We start from the raw sequence: 20,273 nt of genomic DNA, 5'->3' as shown, positions 1-20,273 counted from the left end.
AGTAAAATTGAAAGAAAGATGCAGAATCGAGATGAAAGATTTTCTCAGCCTCAGGGTCCTCTCCTCTGGGCTTGCCTTGGGGTTTACGCTTTCTTCTTCTGCCATTTCTAAGCTGAAACAGCGAGGCCAAGTGAGGGTCAGCGGATGGACGTGTCAGTCCAACACACACACACAAACACCCAAGGCCGTGTCAACAAAGACTCACAAAAGAGATAATCAAATTATGGGTCGGCAAAGGTCATGGCGGCCCTCCTGAAATAAAGATCCTAACATGTAAAATGTGTGTATGTAAATAACTGAACACAAGTTTACAGTTTTTTTCAATTGTGGTTGAGAATTTCAGATAATAGGGACATAAAGACGTGTTTCACAACCCGTGGGTTGGACATTAAATGGCCACTAACAGGGAAGATAGGAGCATTTCTGTATTTATTACAATGAAAATGTGTTATTTGTCCATTTATTCATAGGCAAGCTAGCGGAACATTTTCATTTCGAATCTATAGACCTGCCATTATTCTTGAAACTGAATCTCCAATGACAAGCCTGTGTCCTCTGCCTCTTACTGATGCAGGTTGAGATAATGAGTTTAACTGGAATGTGTGTGTGAGTGTATGTGTGTGTGTGTGTGTGTGTGTGTGTGTGTGTGTGTGTGTGTGTGTGTGTGTGTGTGTGTGTGTGTGTGTGTGTGAGAGAGAAACAGACAGGGTGGAGGTGGGCTGGATAATCTTTTCATAACAGGAATCTCCAGAAATAGCTCATCCACAGTTGGATCAGCCCAATAAGACACTGATATGAGAGAGAGAGAGAGAGAGAGAGAGAGAGAGAGAGAGAGACAGAGAGAGAGAGAGAGAGAGAGAGAGAGAGAGAGAGAGAGAGAGAGAGCATATACCTCCCTGCACACAATGGCGAAGAGGAAGTGCAAGGAGACAGAGGCTTGGACCAGCACTCACACAAACATGCACACAAACAAAGGAAGTGTGAAGCAGACAGTGGACCAAATGCCTCGCCAATACCCTCTCCGGGCTTTGATGGACTGACCACCATCACAATAGAGGCAGGAGGCTGACACACACACTTAAACAAACAATGGATTGCGTTCTACTGCCGACTAATACCGTGTACGTTTCATCTATAGTGTGGCTTTTAAAAAAACCTTTTATGGTGGATCCGTTTATCAGTCAAGTTTAATTTGTCTATTACAGCAGCAAGAGTGTATTTAGATTATAGCACAAGTAAAATGAACAATAGAGGGAGGACTGCTGTAGATTTGTATTGTGGAGAGATAATGGGCTTTTAAGTGGTATAGTTGTTGCGGTTTAGGATGAATGTCCACTTACATGCATATACTCACAATTATTTTAGAGCGAGTAAAAACAAAATGTCCACACAGCATCTAAGATTTTAACTGACTAAATTGATTGAAAATGAAAAAGCATAATTTCTCACATACAATGAAACGAACCAACAAAGTACGTTCGAGGTTGCTTGTATAATGCAACAAGTCCTCCAACCCACACCACCGTACAGGTTGTTGGTTCCTCCCTCTGAAACACAGCCCACAGGCATGTTTCCTAAATTAAAGCCCCCGGTTAGGTTTAGGGACAAAAAACACTTGGTTTGGGTTCAGGAAAGAAAACGGTTTGGGATAAAATGGGGACTTGAACAGTGTTGCATGTCAAAGTTAGAACTTCCTGACCATGGTCGTCATGGCAACACTCGACAAGTTTTTTTTTTTTAAACTGTCCCAACTCGAACAGCATCAACGTTTTTTTTTTTTTTGCACTCAAGTCTGATGTTGTATCGAACCATCCACCCAAGGAGGAACAAGGAAAGACTCACATTATATAGACATCCTCTGAACCACTTCATTTGTTATTTAGATTGTTATTTATGTATACAACCTCTAAAGGTTGTTTAACTTTAAAATGTAGCTGTGACTAGTGGTAAGCTGCTTGAACAAAAAGCCATTGGGGTTGTTTTTTCAAGGATGACCGTCTCAGATTATGACCTTCTTTTTAAAACAAGATTGATTGTAAATACTCACCATAACATTAATTGTCCCTCATGAAACACCAACGATTAAACAATATAGACGACACATACTGCAGACCGAGTTTGTGCACTTCTATTGAGAACATACATAATCACGTACACTACACACCAAACGCACACACGCCGGCTCGCTTTTACCGCGTGATCAGAAACTCCTGTGTATGTGGGGTAGGACACACTGTTCCAAGCCTCTTGCAAAATGTTTCTCCTCAAACTGAACATAATGAACTGGCACATTAAATGTAGTCTGGGGATTAACACCTCAAACCCACAGATTAGTCAAATCCGGTTTTAACAGATCCACTTGGTTCCTTGTATCCAAGACTTAATCCGGGACCCCTTTTTTGATTGGGTGCCATTGTGTTGCCCAGAGTATAATACCAGATTAGATCCATCTAACATCTTTGAATAATAAACAATGAACTGTATACATTTGGAATTTGAGCGTAATTGACTTCCATTCAAACCAAATCAGACTGAATGTTATTTACATCTCTTATCGAGACGAAAACATTGGCTACATGTTAAGATATGAAACGTGCGGTTGAGTTTAGAAGTTACATCAAACATCGGTCTGGAACGTGGTTTGGTAATTTAAAACGATGCAAAAATACATCTTTCATAATATCAACCCTCGACTGCCCCGATGTGGCCGACACTGTCAACCACATCAAAAACAGATAGGTCACATTTATTTCACTCATTTTCATGAAGTCTCACGGTGGCCAATGTCTGCTGAAATTTTTTTTTTTTTTTTTAAAGTCAGCCGTGTGTAAATCTTGTGCTTTAGGAGCCTCTGACATCTTAAAGGAGTTAAATCACTGTTTCCCTGTAAAGCACTTCCATATGCGGTCTTGACTCAACCTTGGCTTTCAGACAATGGCAGTGAGAATTATTCGCCTACACTAATGTGTAAATGCTAAAGCAAACAGTGTGTGACTTATCATATATACACACACACACTTCTATACAAAACGCACACATCTAGAATAAATATGCTCTTCCATTTGTTCTTTCTATATCCAGGTTCAGTGTAGTAAAACAAAGTGACAAACATCCTGAAGAATTTCACTGATCAGCAGCCTTCTCTTAGAACACACAGACGCACGCCCCTACCCCCCACACATACACACACACACACACACACACACACACACACACACACACACACACACACACACACACACACACACACACACACACACAGAGTTCCAGATTATTGCTAATATTTTTCTTATTAGTCGAGCTTGGGAAAAGCAGATTAGTGGTATAGTTCGCTTTAGAGCAAGTGAGTGTGGGGGGGAGGGGGGGCAGAGGAAGAGCAGAGCGAGGGGGCAATTTTAAATGGTTTAGAAAATAGAGAAAGAGACACTAATAAAATAAAAATGACATTTAAAGTTAATTTAGGAGGAAAACAGAGTAAACAGGTTAAAAGTTGAAATAATGCTGATAAGATGAGATGCAGAAAAAAAACCCAGAAGAAAACCAAGACTGAGAAAACACGATAAACAATAGTCTGTTATCATTTCATGTCATTCTGCAACATTTAAAATGAAAGGAAACACCTATTCCAACTTCAACTTTCCTTGAAAACTGCTGTGGTCTTCCCCCTAAACACTGACTAATTATTGCCATTAATCTTAAAGCTAAGACTGAAAAACAATGTTTTATGGCAAAGTGTAGTTACTGGCGTAAAATGAACGAAGCACTCTGGCCTCATTTATTTCTACAGCCTCTAAGACTGGTGAAAGAGCATTTAATCACATAAAGAGTTACTGTGTGAGTGACCGCATTTTCTAAGAATTACAAGAGGTGGAGGTCTGCCTGGGAAACCAACAGGAATACTTAGGGAGTGGTTAATGATGCCAACCATATGGCTGTGAAACGAACACACATTGTGAGCTTTGCTGTAATGCTTGGAAATTTCCAGAATTTCTTTTCCAAACCGAGTGAGGTAAAATAATGACTCTGGGATTTACATGTGTTCTACATTTTCCAAACTGAACAAACTAATAGCAATAAGATTAAGTGGTTTTCATCCAATATGAATTTAATGTTTACAAACTAGAGAAGAAAATAAAATCACCCCTGGCTTCCTCTTTTGCCTTGGAGATAAAAAAAAAAAAAAAAAAAAAAAAAAAAAAATTCAATTTAAAGAGCAATTGGTCTTATTTCCAGGGAACAGTATGTAGATCCCACATACAGTGTCTTTGCCCTTTGGCAACATAGAAAAGTAATCCTCAAAGTCCTCAGAAAAATGGAAAATTGAGCATCTTCAACTCCATCTGCCGATCTTGTAATACCATCAGCAGCAATAACTCAAGGTTTCAGAGCAGCTACTAAATACCCCTTCAGGTAGTTTTTTTTGTCAATGAGATCTTGCCTGCTTTGATGGGTACCATGTGTGTACGCCCAAAGGCAGTTGGGTGGACTCATTAAAGCAAAGACAGGTTTGAAACATCATGCTGGTGAGCTACAAAAATGCATTGACAAGGGCCATAAGAATGTAAGGTTTGCTGATAAAATAATCATAATGAAGTGCTCTGAATAGGAGCAGAGTTGGCGCATACTCGGAGGAGTTGGCACAGTTGTCCACCGTATGCCAACTAACTTTCAGCAGCAATGAATCATAGGGCTTTGGGTGCAAGGTTAAAGCTGCTGTGAGATTGAAATGAGCCCTGCAGCATTTGTGGAAGTTTAAATGTGACTGAGTGAAGAAAAAGGTGGGAGTGGAGGCTGTTTGATATGATATTAGGAAGATGAAGAAATATGACATCACGGTAAAAAAACAACAAAAAAAAAAAAACAGGTTCATGTGTAAGTGTCTGTGTGGATATGTGCCCAAGTTTTATAAATGTTTTTGTGAGTAGTATGTTATTATCTTTTAAATATATCACTGTGTCCTGCATGTGCATGTCCATACTGAGGTGTCCAAAAGCACCTCTGACAATAGAAAGTGCACAACTCTCTTCCCTTTTCCTGTTTTTGAATTTTGTCTTGGAGTCCTAAGCGTGTCGAGCGAAGACCAAATTCCAGAGTACCACATATCCATTCTCCCTCTCTCTCTCTCTGTGCATAGTCTGCCATTGAGTAACACAGGAAGTTGATGCTTTCGTCTTCCCTGCTCTGACCCGTGACCTCGTTTGAACCCTAAGCTCTAGCGAGCCACGTGACGAACCATACAGACATCATGGCTGTCACGACAAACACAAACCAGGTTCAGCCGGTAGATTATCACTGATCCAGAGGCTTCTTTAGTAAAAGTGCAGCAAGTAGATTTACATTTTGGAAATTCCCAGCGTCTTAGTGCTGTGTCAATTTTACGAAGATAAAATGAGTGAGGGTGCTACAGCAGATCAAGGAGAGATGGTATAAAGGACAGAGTCACCATGACACAACTACAACTTACAAACTAAGAGACACTAGAGTAACTGAAACTTGCATATTAACACAAATACATGTCTTCCTCTTCCTCCAGGTGAAACTTGATTGAAGCGCTTTTTTTTTTTTCTCTCATTTTGCTTTGTGTGCAAGTAATGTTCTGCCCTTCAGCTCTGGGCTGCCAGATCACATCAGCCGAGGGATATCAACTCATTCCTCAAGTGACAACCTTGACCTACAAAACTTAAGATGGACATGGGATTCACAAGACAAATGCCTCGCACATGCAGGAATAAAGGAGATTCAGGCAGAAATAGTTTTGTGGGTGCCCCTGAGCAAACCTGTGTGTGTACAGATGTTTATTCGCATGCTTGACATATTTTTCAGGTGGCCTTCAGTAAGCGTTGACCAACAAAGAAGGTTTTTGATGTGACTATGAATGACCTTATTTCAGATGGAAAATGTGAATGTTTGTCTTTATGAATAGCTGGCCCAAATCCAGTGCACCGGAATTTAGGAAATCTGGTGTATTAAGCAATCATTTAAACAAATAAACAGGAGGACATTTATGTATGTGTTTAGCTGTAAAATGAGGGGACAGCACCCCTGTATATATGCAGTAGACAGGAAGTTGTTATAAATGGACTGAGCTGTTTCTTCTTCTCAAAAAATGAAAACGCGACAGCTTGGATGCAGAGTCAAGTGCTATATCAGCCAAAATAAAAATCAACTAAGTATTTTATTAGTTTTGTGGATAAATTCTCCTTCTGAAATAAGGTCTCCAGTGTTTGTGTTTCCTTCTACTTATGTCAAATATAAGATATAAATGGGTACTGCCTTAGTCACTGGTACATTGTCTCAAGTCCCTTAGATACGCTCAAACACTTTATGTGATTAGCCCTAATGCCTTGAGCCCTCACTCTCCCACTCTTTCTCTCTCGGTCCTACACATAGACACAGTCGGTTTATTTACTTTAGGAGCTAATGGACAGCACTAATGTCTTTAAATGGTGGGGAGTTTGGGTGATGAACAGGAGCCACAGCCGGACCTGTGACTCCCCCCGCGTCCCTCTGCTCCTCATCGGTCCCTGGAGGATGATAGCTCAACTCATGAGTACCGAGGGGGACTAATACCATCCAGCTGGAGGTTGGCAGCAGCGACACAGCCTCCATATGTCCAACAGATTGGGTTCCGGCTCTCATAGCTGACCTTTCCTCTGCTTACCCACTACCCTCATCTTCCCATGACCGAAGGAACATAAGTGGACAGGAAACGTAAAACGGGGATACTGGAGAAACGCTCTGAGTGACAATGTCAACAAAGGGTTAATGGCCCAAATCAACATAGCAGAGGCATGAGAATGAAATATTATGTTAGTAATGGATGTGATGACAAGCAGTAGGCCAGTACACCTTACTGTAATGTTGATGTGCACTGGTGGCAACTGTGGTAGTTCTTTCTGGCAGCCAGCTTCAATAGGAGCCGGCTAAAGCTCGATCCCTATGTTACAATAGGGTTCGTAGTAGTCGTTGGTGCTAATATCACCTACAATCCTTGATTTTCAATACCAATCTTGATACCACAGCAACAACAAACAAAAAAATGAACCAATGAAATTAGTGTTTCAACCTGAACTTTTCTATTTGAAAATAAGATTTCAGGCACATGACAAGTGTTTCCCCCTTTTGTGTGTTTATATTCTGTCTTTTGGTCATCTATAACTTGTTCCTGCTCATTTGAGTCAAACACTAAAATGAGGCTGATGAGAGTAATGCCATTAGTTACGCAGGTATTATAAACTCAAGTAAAGGCCAAATTACGATTCTGATGTGTTGGATGAAAAGTCACCATTTATCCAGTCGGTATCAAGTTTCTGTACAAACTGACTGCCTCTTCCAAGTGTCATGATAATACATTCAATAGCAGAGTCATGTCATGTCGAGACAAAACAAAACAGAAAATGTCAACCTCATGATCTTGCTTTAGGAAAAGTCTGGCAGTCCTTTTCTTAAAATGCAAATATTTCAGGATTTCATTGAAAGGAAAACCACATGATGCTCGAGCAAGTCACAAACAACTGTAATTTTTTTTTTTACAAACAATGATCCCTATTTTCTCAGAGGACAATGGAGTTCTTGTGTCAAGTTGGTATAGCCACAGGGAGGTCAAACCATGTCGTTGTCTGAAGAAAGAAATGTTCCAGGCATTAAGAACCATAAAAACAAGACAAAATTCCCCTTTTCTTCCACACTTTTAGTGCCAATGGCTGCAAGGCAATGAGGCAAGAAAAAGGAGACGCAAATAAAGTGAAGAGACCACTGGGTTACTGCTTTCTGCCTTTATTCAACCGCCGGTTTCAAATTCGATCTTTGAAAAATGTCGTGCTCAAAGGAGCTTTAGACAGCCAGGCTTTTCTAGCTCACGTTTCATTGTGTGCATATTGTAAGGGCCACTCAAGTGGTTCACATGACAGCTACATTGACCCTGCAGAAAAACAGACAAAGACAATAAAAGACCCAAAATGTTTACCATTCATTAAGTTTCAAATGAAAGCTATTTGAGAAAGGGACAGACGTACACACAAAGAACCTCCGTGATAGAAAAAAAACAAAAACCTCGCGGGTCTAAAGTCACCTCAGGCAAAATCAGACAAATGTTTGGTAACATTCCAAGAGTGCTTTCTCAGAACATTACAGACCTGCTGCTGTGTTTTATAACCAGTACATGAAAATGACTGTCTTGTAGGAAGCAGATGGAAGCTGAGAGACCTGTCGGGGTAGTTAGCCCAAGAAATGCTGGACACACATTGTGTTCGCTGACCCTGACCTCAACCACATACACACGAAAGACATTAAGTTGTCAAAGTGTCACTTAGCCAACATGCTAATGCTAAGCGCCCCAGTGCTTCTATTATTACCAGCTGTAAAGAGTTAAAATAGAGGTTGGCCTGGACATGGAGGGTGACGACACTTAGCCACTGGCCTTGTGTTCCCCCATTCAGGTTGACCAAGGGGTTAGGGTCCCTAAGTGACTACAAGGTGAAAGGTCACTGGCAACACCTCTTGATCAGCTGGAGAATGGGGCATTTAGTGGCTGATCAGTCCAAAGAGAGTTTATAATGAAGCTCCACCGAGGTCTCCGCTGGGACAGGAAGCAAGACAGAAAATGAGGTGTTGGAGAGACCATGTCAGCAGGAGATCAGCTGCTTATTTCATGACTTTACAGGAGGAAATAAAAAACAAATGGTTGCTATAGATGCAGAGGATTTTATAGAGCTCATACAATGCTGTATGAACTCGTTACCACCCAGAACACAACTTGTGATCGATCACAATGTTGCCCGAAAAAACTTTTTCCTTTGAGACAATGACTGAGAATCTTCATAGACTTTTCGGAGAAGGCTTTAAAAGCCCAGCAACGGCCTGAAGGCATCTCTCCCCAGAAGGTGGCCAGAACAGTAGATGCATTTTTCTTGGTGCTCTTCATTGCTCCAGACCTCGAACTAATTTATTTCTGGCTGATGATCAGATTATTCCCAGAATGCTTAAGTCTCAGATTCAGGTAACTATTTTGTGGATTTACCATTAATGGTTTTGCCCAACAAGTACATTTAAAGAAAAGCCACGGCCATAACATATACAGCACTCCTGATCGTGTTGAATCTTACAAAGCACCTTGGGGAAAGTGTAAATGAAGGGGGACATTCCATTTTTTGTCTGCGATATGGTCTCAACTGTCAGGGATCTTCAAGCTCTCCAACACAATGACAAAAGCAGAATGGAAAGTATGAGGCGATGGAGGGTGAAGAATGTCCTTGCCCGAGGACCCAGAGTGTCTGTCTGTAGGCCTCATCATAAATAAAAAGTAGCAGTCACTTTCCAGCATGAGACAGAGGTGGTACGTAAGGCGACCTTCCTTGAATGCCATTCTGGTTTCTGGAAATCCGTCTGTAATCAATTTCCTTCCCAAGTTTTTTTTGGCACATCCTCCTACTCTTCGTATCTATCTTCACTCCCATTTCCTTTTGGATATAACTAGTGTTTTTCCTGGATACACCACACAGAAATTCCAGAAATAGTGTCAAAATACTGGCAACAACAGAAGTCTGGGTTTGCAATTGACATTATTAAGTGTACAAAAGGGATTGACGGTCCTCAATTTTCTATAAGATTGCTTAAAATATTTAATGTGCAAGACAAATCTACAGATACACACCGATGACCACGCAAGTGTCTAACCTCAGAGTTGACTGCACAAATAGTATACATTTCATTGATGTGCCAAAAAAGCTGAAAACATACTGTCAGCATCGTCAGCAGTATTGATTGGTGGAGTACAATTACAGATGAATAAACCTCTCCTACTCTTCCTTTCCTTTAGCTAAACTGTCTCCAGTGATAAGCAGTTTTGGATCAGGTTTTTCCCCCTTTGGAAAAACATGATAATTCCATTAAGTCCCAATATCAATGTAGATGTCATGCTCCAAGAGCTCCTGCCACTCATTCAGTCTTGTGATCTTTTTGGAAAAGAGAGAAATATACTCTGAAAATAAGATCAAAATCTCCATATTTGAAATTAGCTGTATAAATGAATTAAATGATAAAACCTTTCCTGAATTTGTCAGGCAGGTCAATGGGATACTCAAGCGGAAAACTGGATGACGGAAACATCTTGTGCTTTGGACAGGAGTAACACGTGAGGAAATGTTCCAGTATGTTAGGGTTACTGTGAAATCTGGGACAACATCCTGACCGCTGTCTGATCATTTCTAAGTACATTACGTTTAATCAGTTGCTACTCTTGTCACACTGTTCTGTCAACATAATTAGTCATCTTCCTTCGGGTCCTGGGATACTCAAACTTGACAATTGAGATTACTGTCTCCTCACCGTCACACAAACAGTGAGGGACATCTGCCAGTGTTTTTCAATCAGTAGAACTATTTTGCATGTATAGGTATCTAGGGTAACATTTGTAAACATTGCAGATAGTATTAACTATGAATTCTCTGTTGGACATTATGAATTGTGAGTCATTGCCATTAACTCTATCTCGTTCTGATAAATAGTCAAAATAGAAGAGCACATTTGAAAGGTCAAAAATGAGGCCAACAGGATTATCCCAAAATCTCCTGTGAACTGACTCAGTAAATTAAAGATGGCTAGCCCACTAAGACCAGTTAGAGCTGCTAAAAGCAGCAGACACACAGGAAATGAAGGCCCACTGGAGAGTAAACAAACAACATACCCTGAGATCAGGCACCCCAAGAGGCAGTTAAGTCGCCAGAGATGAGACCATTTTAATGGGGCACTAAAACTTATTTTAAGTACCCATCTGGAAGAAATTCTTCCAGAATGTGGCTGCTTTACAGCTAATGACCAGTGACGAATCGTCACGCCATCATCTTCCTCTCGTCTCACATCACAAGTCATCACTAACAAAGACAGATTGGAAAACTCTGAGCTTTTAAGATACAGACAGCCTTACATACCGAGTATTGTCATTTCAAATATGCAGAAACACGGACATTAGTGTCCGTGCACTGTTACTCAGATGTATAACTCTGACCTCTGCCTCCCATCTTCCCTCATACCTCACAGGTGATGACAGATGGATGTGCATGGAAGAGATGCCCGAACCTCTTTGGATGCAGACACACTCAAAGTGTTATCTTCACAGCGAATTCATCATCCTGAAATTCCCAGTGTGTTTTCAGCATATACGAGCAAATACTGGTGTCCTCTAAAAGAACAATTCCATGGGTCTTTTGTACAAGCAGTATATTATAACTCGCAGTTATGTTATAAAATGAAGTGACCTCTAGTTGTCATATAAATAACGACAAACTCTGTCGAGAAGTTTTTTAAAACCCCATATATTGCTGCCATGATGACAAAGGTTGCATAACTTTAGGGAAGTCGTAACTTAAACGCATAACACGGTTCATTTGAACCCGAACCATTACCTTTCCCTTGCCAGGTGTTTTTTTTTGACTCAACCAAAACCAGGGGAGCTAATTTAGGAAACACTGCTGTGGGTCATATTTGATGGGAGAAACAAACCACCTATATGGGCTGTTGACAGACACTGTTTTCAGCATTTTACCTAAGATGTAGATACACATGAATGTATACCTATTATGTGCACACGTGTGTTTATTACAGCATGTTCTCCCTGCGCCTGCGTCGGTTCTCTCTGGGTACTCCGGCTTCCTCCCACCATCCAAAAACATGCATCTCAGGTTAACTGGTGATTTTACAAAAAAAATGCCCATTGGTGTGAATGAGAGCGTGAATGGTCTTTGTTTCCGTCTGTCTCTATGTGTTGACCCTGTGAGAGACTGGCGAACTGTCCAGGGTGGACCCCGCCTTCGCCCAAAATTGAGCTGGGATATGCTCCAGCCCCGCGTGACGTAAATATCAGTTTCAAGCGATTATCAAACCACAAATCAGTGACACCCTTTCAAGCCATGAAATTTATCGACTAAAAACACAACTGTGCTTTTATATATATTTTTATTCTACAACAAATGTTTGTGTTTGCAGGCATACAACACAGTATGTTTCATTTTGATTCATGTAAGGACAATTGAACCTCATGACAGATTTATCTCAAATTCTCTCCCGACTTCCTCATGACAACCCTGTAACACAGCACCACTAATCAACCTTGCAGTATTGATTAAAGCTGGGAAGGAAGGCACACTTTACACAGTGACTCAAACTAGTGAAGAACGTTCTGTCTCTGCCAACAAAGCCGGACTGATCCGAACAGCACTCACATATTTCTGCTGATGGAGGGAGGAAAGGTGTAGGAGTGGAGTGGTCTGAAAGACTGCGGTGTGAAATCAGACATTCTCGAGTGCCGAGGCAGGAGTGAATTCCACAATGTGTGCAAATATTTGTGCAAACCACTTTGGGAATCCCAAGTTTTGCCAAATCAGGAGTTCTGTGAGTGTCAGCTCTGCAAGGATCTACTCTCCGCCGGCACACAATGTCAATGTAGACACCCGAAATAGCAAGATCATTGTTCCAGCTCAGTTATATTTGGCTGTTTGTGTCTGTCAAGTGTGGGAGACTGTAGGAGTGGAGCATGGGACAATGAGAAGTCAAGAGTGTGCATCAAGAGGGCTACTTGTGATCCTGCTGAAAAGTACTCGACATCCCACTTGAGTCATGACTCGGGCTAGAGAAACAGAAATCATGGAAAAAGGCCGATTAGGATTCAGCTCACAAAACAGCAGATTGAAACTGCAGTGACATGTCCTTAACGCTGAGCGCTCAGATCTGGTTTAAGGCCGATTCTGTGCTGAGTGGCCTAAATAACAGCAAGAAAATATTTACTAGGAAAAAAAAGCATCTCTATGTGTGATGTTATATCTTAAAGATAAAAGACACATTGATTTGCAAGTTCAAGAGCTGCCCATGATCAAACAACTCTTCTTCAGACTTTTATGAAACAGAGACCCAATTAAATATTGCTCGATCAGTAAAACAGAGGGAGGTCTGGTGAAGCGAGAGTCAACAGTGGCACTGAGCATTTTTATGTGTTAAAAGGAGAAAGTGAGAAGAGACTGAATGAGAGGGAGCACGGTAGAACAAGCAAAGTAAACAAGTGGCATGAGCTTGCTGGAGTCACTGAGTTTAGCAAAACATTCCAGAGTCTTCGAAACAAGCGGCCTTGTGAGGCAGAAACAAGTGGGCTTTAAATCACTGAACAGGAACAGCGTTGAAGGACTCTAATTCAATCATAAATATCTCAAGAGGGCTCACGCTGTCACACCGACATGTCAAGGTAAGTGACTACCAGTCACCTATATAACAGCAGGACAATCAGTCAGAGCAGCTTGACTAAACCTAATAAACTGGAAGAGAAGAATATGATTCACTGACATGAGAACGTGGGAGCAGAAGTCATGTAGATGCAAATATAGTGATCATTTATTGCGTTGAAGAAATTGAAAGGCCTTGGAAACCTTGCAAACAGTGGAACGTATTCTACATGTACTTCCAATCTATCCAAAGCTGACATAATGTTATTTATAATGTTGATATGTCGAAATCAGATCCTTAACATTTCTGCTAAGGATGACAGACTAAAGCCACACCATCACTCATCACTCATACAGTGGCTGGGCCAAACTTAAGTCTAAGAAACTTTGAATTAATAGCCACGTCACCCTTAATATGTACATTTCAATGCTTTTAGAAATGAAATAAAACACAGCATTGCAATCTGAAATTAGTTCCACGAAGCACAGGAGGCAGAAAGACTTGAAAATCCATCATTTAAAATGTGAAAACGGAAAAAGTTAGATAAAAGGTAAAGCCAGGCCGATTTTATTGGCCAACACTGGCCTGTCACAGAAATATATGCGACGGCGTATATGTTGGCCGATTAGATTTGTTTTATCAATCCAGTATTGTTAAAAGCTCCTCAAAAAAGTAGTGAGTGCACCTTGAGGAGGAGTTATTTTCTCAAACTGATGGCTCCAAAGTCAAAAATTCACTTTAACGTCAAGCTAACACAGAAGAAGAAATAGCATGTAATCAAAATCATAATAATCTCTATAAAAGCTCTGCAAAAAAAAATATTAGGCTAAATTTACATGAGGATTGTTTAGTCAAAATACTTTGTCAAAGATCAAAAATGAATCGTCATGCTTTACAAACACAACAATTACACAGTTAGCCGTTAATATTAGTACAAAATATCCATTTATAAAGTCTTGACTTTGGCTGCAAACAGAATTTGTATATCTTCCTTATCTGACAAAAAGCAAAACACAGAAACGTTCAGCGACAGGAAAAGATGGGCAATGAGGTATGTTCCTGGTCTACTGTATTCAGTCCCATAGTCATGTCTACTCGGACGTGACTGCAATCCTATAGTGTACACAAGCATGCGAACCCAGTAAAAGAGTGTGCATGCTTTTAGGTATTCTCTGACTTAATCATACTTACACCCCCACAGAGACAAACATTGTGCTTTTATGACTCTGTCAGTTGTTCAAATGCGCCACACTTCACTCATGAGACACACGTGGAATTCAATAAAACAGAGATGACAGGAAACCATGTTTTTGGCCTACTTTTTCATATCCTCATGACTAGGATGTGATGCATGCACAGAAGTAGACAGTGGAGCAGTTGATGAAATAATAAGGAGGTGCTATTTATAGACACACAAATTGAGCAGCTTGGCCTAAATGCGAATGCATCCTGAAACGTGACGCTCCGAGGAGGGAATCGGAGCCTTGAAGGAACAACAAAAGCTGTTTAACTCAATGAGTGAATTTAGGTTTTCAAATTAAGCATATAGAGCGATCACACACCAGATCATCAGATCTGCGGTGGGAAAGTAAAGAGTCCTAGAAAACATTATTAGAGGGTTGTCGCCTTCAGACACTTTGACATCATGATAAAAGGTCATGGGTACAAAAGCTCTGTTTTTAGGGATTGGAAATGTGCTGTGAGATCTAACCAGGCTTGAAACACATGCTGAGAGCAAGAACACAAACAATTGTTGCTAAGACAATTATTGTAAATATCACAGCCCAACCAACGGCTGAGGAGGACGAGTTAAAGATCAACCTCGTTTCAGTCTTGTATTTTATATGCTCTTTGTCTTGTAACTGGTGCAGAGCTTAATAAAACAAAAGCATTTCATATTTGTGTTTATTGGCAGCTAATGCTGCCGTTTCAAGCTGAATTAGTGATTCAACTTTCCATTCTTGCTGTGAAAGTATCTTGTTGAAGCTAATTTGTTACATGGTTGCATGCTGCGCTTTCATTCAAACAGATCTCTGCTGATGTCACAGTGGTGTAACCCTTCTGACTTCCTCTTTGGGCGGCCTTCAAGCGTGAAATGGTCCCTGTTGGGTCCCTGTCGAGTCCCTATAGTGCCACAATAGGACCCGAACATCTGTGTGCTTTAACAGTGGGCAGGACCTGAGCAGACCGGAACAGGTCTATGGACCTCCCACTGGCCAACCCTTAAGCCCTGCACAAAAGCCTGGTTACCACTTAACAATAACACATCCATGCACAAGTAGGAGTACAAAGACACAAATACACACTCGCACTCAAACACTGGCACCTAAATATACTAAATCATCAATGAGACTTGTGCCTGTTGTACTCGTGTATTCTGATAAAAAAAAAAAAAAAAAAAAAATGTCATAACCTTGATGTCTCTCCCAGCTGCAGTACAGTTTTGACAGTGCTGTTTCCAGCATGTTGAAAAACCTTGACTGCTAGCTCTGTGGAGTCATTTGGTCCAAACCACGTTGGTCCAGTTGGTTACATGTCGACACATTGCCAGTTTAATTTGGTACAAGGCAAGTTTCTGTCTGCCTCTGCTGGAGTCGTCTTTTTGAGGTTGAAGCGATGTCGCTGGTGGTGGGGTAATGCAGATTTTAAAGTGCAGTTATATTTGGTTCATTCACTTTAGCATTCAGTTATGGCTCTAATAAGACTTGGCACAAGCATGCACAGTAGTTCTTTTACTTCTATCAATTGAGCTGGTGAATACACTCTTTAAAATGTCACACGGAGCTCTTAAAAAACACATTTTTGTTGAACATTTTACAACAAATAACCGACTAGATTTCACCAGGGGACACGGTAGTGATGAACGTGCTGGGTGACAAGATCACTGGAAACCACATCAACATCTGTTTGAATGCTATTAAATACTGACATGTAGGCTTTTGCAATGATTCATTGTTTACACATAAAGAAGTTAAATTTAGGAATATATTACAGGAACTAGGAATATACTGTCAGAAAGTAACTGCAAACTAAGGTTCCTGACACTGCATTTCAGAAACACTCAAGGCAGATGATGCATAGCGCATTTCAATGCAAAAACCTGAGTCTCTCCACCTTCCACACAACAATGACGGTTTCCTCTTCGGAAGAGACAAGTGAATTTAACAGCCCACCTCAGAACTGTCAGGATGTCAAGGCTGGAACAGAAAGTGAACTCCTCTGAAAGGGAGTGAAAGGAACTGCTTGAGGTTTTGTCCTTGTGCCCATGTTCACAAGAATACAGACAAAAGTCCTGTTTTTTTGTGACACAAGTGAATATTAGAAGGTAAAGCTCTGGATGAACATTTGGCTGTATTAACCCTTGTTCTTAATAGGAAATTCAATAATTGCAATGGTTGCTGTGTTCATGCAAAAGGGAGAAAAAAAACCCTCAATAAGTGTAACTATTGGACTAATATTACAGAAATACAACAGCTACACACATCTTCAAACTCATTTGAGTGTCCTCAAACTTGAATCAGAGCAAAGTAGCCAAGCTGAAAATCTTCATCCAAAGAACATTTCCATAGCTTCAAAACTACTGCTAAACAACTAGCTTAGCCCCTTTCTTAAAAGCACAATTAGTCCAAAAGATAATAAACTTGATGAGACGGTTTTCGTGAAATGGCTTCAGTCATTAAATGGTACAACAGAGACCAAGATCATATATTTATTTCTATCTTCTTAGGAGCAGTGTGTTTGATTTAGAAGCATTGAAGAAGCCCTATTTACTATGTAGATATGAAGGGCTCTTTCTAAGGTAACAACAACACAACTGTTCTTAGTTTCAGATGATTATACACTGATGAAAACATCATCAATATTATATTCCATTTCGTCCAATAAATCCCCCTAAATCCTTCACACTGAACCCGAAGGAAAATTTTTCTCAATCTTCTCACCCTTATTTAGATATTTGTTGAAACATTCTAAGCCAAGAAAAAAATAACCAACCTAATACTCTTGTTAACTCCCTTCACATGACTGAAAACGGATTTATTGACTAATCTCTGGGTGTTATGCAACAGCATTAGTCCAGGAGCATTATGATAGCCATAGTAAATTATCCATCCAACAATCCATGATTACATTACACTGCAAGGCCACAGAAGTGGTATGTCATTATAAATGAGATTTGACACAAAATGAGAATTTCCTGTGGACATATCCTCTGAAGAGACTGTTACACAATATCCAGGTCACATAAATGGTTTTAGCGCACAGTGAGCACATACAGAAGTGTCTGCTGGGAAAAAAGGAACATGTCAGCATAAGTGACATCTTCATGTGCTGAGTGCTGCTGATATACTTTAGTGGGCAGTTTCTGGACACTCTGTACTGAGTGCTCTTGTCTTTGACCGACACTCACAGTTTGTTTATTAATGTTCACACACCGCCAATCCTTAAAAACACATCATCAAATACCAAGAAGTGAATACCTGAAGAGCTCCATTTATGAAGGGGTTGAGGAAATGAATGATTGATGCGCAACAGTCCAGATCATTTCACAATTTCTTATGTACTACATTACATGGTATCTATTTGTAATTGAATCTTTGTACAATATCTTTGAACTAAAATTAGGTTAACTAATGTTACTTTCTGTACAACTAATATTCTGTGAACTATACGATTTTCCGTGAGACATTAATGAACGGGCTAAAGAAAATATTTTTGCAGGAAGGCATGATGACACATTCATTCTCTCTGATTTAAGGGGGGTCTTGAGGACAATAGCCTGATGAAATGATGATCTTTCTGATGACATGTGCAGAGACTTGAGTGGCAGCTGGGCTTTATCAGTTGATAAACTCAGTGTTCTTGAGTCCATCTTTTCATGGTTAAATATGTCATGTGATCATTGAGGATGACAAGGGTGGGAAACGTCAACAAGGCTATTGAGTTTCACAATGTGTGATGCTACGAGGGACTGACATGAAGTCCTTGGGAGCATGACACGAGTGTTATTAGCTAGTGTACATGCATCATCAAGGATCACATACCAGAATCGTGTCATCGTCACATGTTATAGTAAATAAATATCAAGTTACAGCATTGTGGCTTACTGTTTCAAGACACATCAGAACCACTAGCTGTCAAAGAGGTCGATTAGGTGTGGAATATTTTTACAGGGTGAATTTCAGAGTCATATTTATAAGGTGTACTTTCGCATTGCAAGGCATATATGAGTTATACAGAAGTATAAAGTACAGGTTAAATAGAATGATTCTGGGTAATTTCCACACTGAGTGTCATCAGTGGTTAATGGCATGTGAAGCCCTTGTGGTTACAAACACACACCAATCTTTTGGTACAGTGCATTATGTTCTTGGACTTTATGGCCATAAACACATGCATGTTGACACCCAGTCAGAATGATTCAATTACACATGCGTTTGTTGTTAAAAAAAAAAAAGCCTCAGCATTCTGCCTGCATCTTGGGGGGGGGGGGAGAAAAAAAAAAAAGCAATTGGTGTTACACCAGGGGAAGCTGTAATTGGATCCTGCCATAATTCATTGGCCCACTTTTCAATTCTTCCCTCTTTCATGTAGGACAGTGAGATATGTGGCAACAGACTGATACATCCTGGACAGTGTTTGTCAGTGGATATTCATCACCTGCTGCTCTGTACTTCAATGGAGAGGTGAGGCCACAGGTTTCTGACCTCTGGGTTCATTGGGGGAAAATGGTGCCCCTCCCCCCCTCTCCTGCCACCTCTTTGAAAAGAGACACACCAGCACTGACCTGGAAGATGTTGAGATTTCAATCCAACAATCCTGTCAGATGTGACCCTAAAAGATGACTTCACATGACTTTAAAACACTTTGAAGTGGCCTGAACTTGTAGTTGATATCAGCCATCTGAAGCCAGAATTCCTGAAGAGCATCTCTGTGAATCCATTCTCTCCGCTGGTGCTCTTATATGATAGAGAACGATCTGTATTATTTAAAGGCAAGCTTGCCAGAGTTGCAAGTCTATCCTAATGGACTCAGTCCTGCGTGTGACCAGCTCATTAGTTATACATGTGACAAACCAGGTCTCAAGCAACTGTGGAGGAAGCTGGCAGGAGAGAACATGACAACACTGCTCTTTTAAAGTCTAAGCATAAACAGAAAAATGCATTCATGTACACATGCTTACAACAGAGAAAATATGAACAAAAATCTTGTAGAAATCATCACAACAATAGACTAAGAAGCATCAGAACTATCTAGGGGCTGCTCCACTGAGCTTCAGCATCTCCACCCATCCATTAAATCCTAGTGTTCTGTTCTATTGATCTGTTTGTCAGAAACACAGCTGACTTTACAGAAGCCTTGCAGTAAATCCTGTCTTCTCTCTGAGACAATGACAAAGCAGTTTTTGTCGCATACTGTTGTGTATCTTGTCAAAGAATCTGAAACTCCACATGCCAAATGACAGGCGTATGTTCTGGGAAGAAAAAAAACATACATATATGCACAAACATACATACAAAACCCAGGCAGGAAAAGATGCACACACTGTATAAACACCTCCACACATCTAACTGCTACCTTAGTCATTGCCTCTGCCACTCACCTGCCAGTCGACCCTCTCGTACAGGCTTGCTGAGCATGTCTAGGGCTTTGGAGGTGGAGGACCTGATGTGGTCACTGAAGGACCTCTGCAGCAGCAGCAGCCTCATAGAGCGAGACATGCTGATAAGCATCCACCTAAACTTTGCTACGTCAGACTCCTACCTTGTCCCTGCACCTGTTCCTGATCAGGTCAATTTCTGTACGTTTGTCTCTTGTCAATTCCACTTCTTTCTACTATTCTTTTAACTTTAACTATATCTATGGCAAAGCATCATATAATTTTTTTCAAACATTCTACATCTATCTGGCTCTCTGTCCTCTCTAGTGCTCTGATTGCTGCCTCCTTCTCTTTCTGCCTCCGTTCTGTTCGAGTCTGGACTGTACACTCCCGTCTGCTGCAGCAAGCATCAGTGCGGTAGCTGCTGGGACACATCCAGCCAGTGCTGCAACGCTCTCATATTCTA

General features: G+C 40.7%; 1 protein-coding gene across 3 annotated transcripts in view; it reads right to left on the bottom strand.

The window, feature by feature from the left end:
* The window catches only part of dlc1 (DLC1 Rho GTPase activating protein), a 79,886-nt gene that overhangs the window by 26,640 nt on the left and 32,973 nt on the right, over positions 1-20,273 (bottom strand). The window contains exon 1 of one of the 3 annotated variants that reach the window (XM_069166892.1): positions 19,811-20,216. The exons of the other annotated variants lie outside the window; for them this stretch is intronic. Coding sequence (XP_069022993.1) covers positions 19,811-19,940 — 130 coding nt within the window. The 5' untranslated portion in view covers positions 19,941-20,216. Of the gene's footprint in view, positions 1-19,810; positions 20,217-20,273 lie in introns of those variants that run through there. 3 annotated transcript variants of the gene reach the window in all.

This window comes from Embiotoca jacksoni, unplaced genomic scaffold, assembly GCF_022577435.1.
Source record: "Embiotoca jacksoni isolate LCO1_2020_lvr unplaced genomic scaffold, fEmbJac1.0.p SCAF_4, whole genome shotgun sequence".
Classification (NCBI taxonomy): domain Eukaryota; kingdom Metazoa; phylum Chordata; class Actinopteri; family Embiotocidae; genus Embiotoca; species Embiotoca jacksoni.
This window is presented reverse-complemented; position numbering and strand designations above follow the sequence as displayed.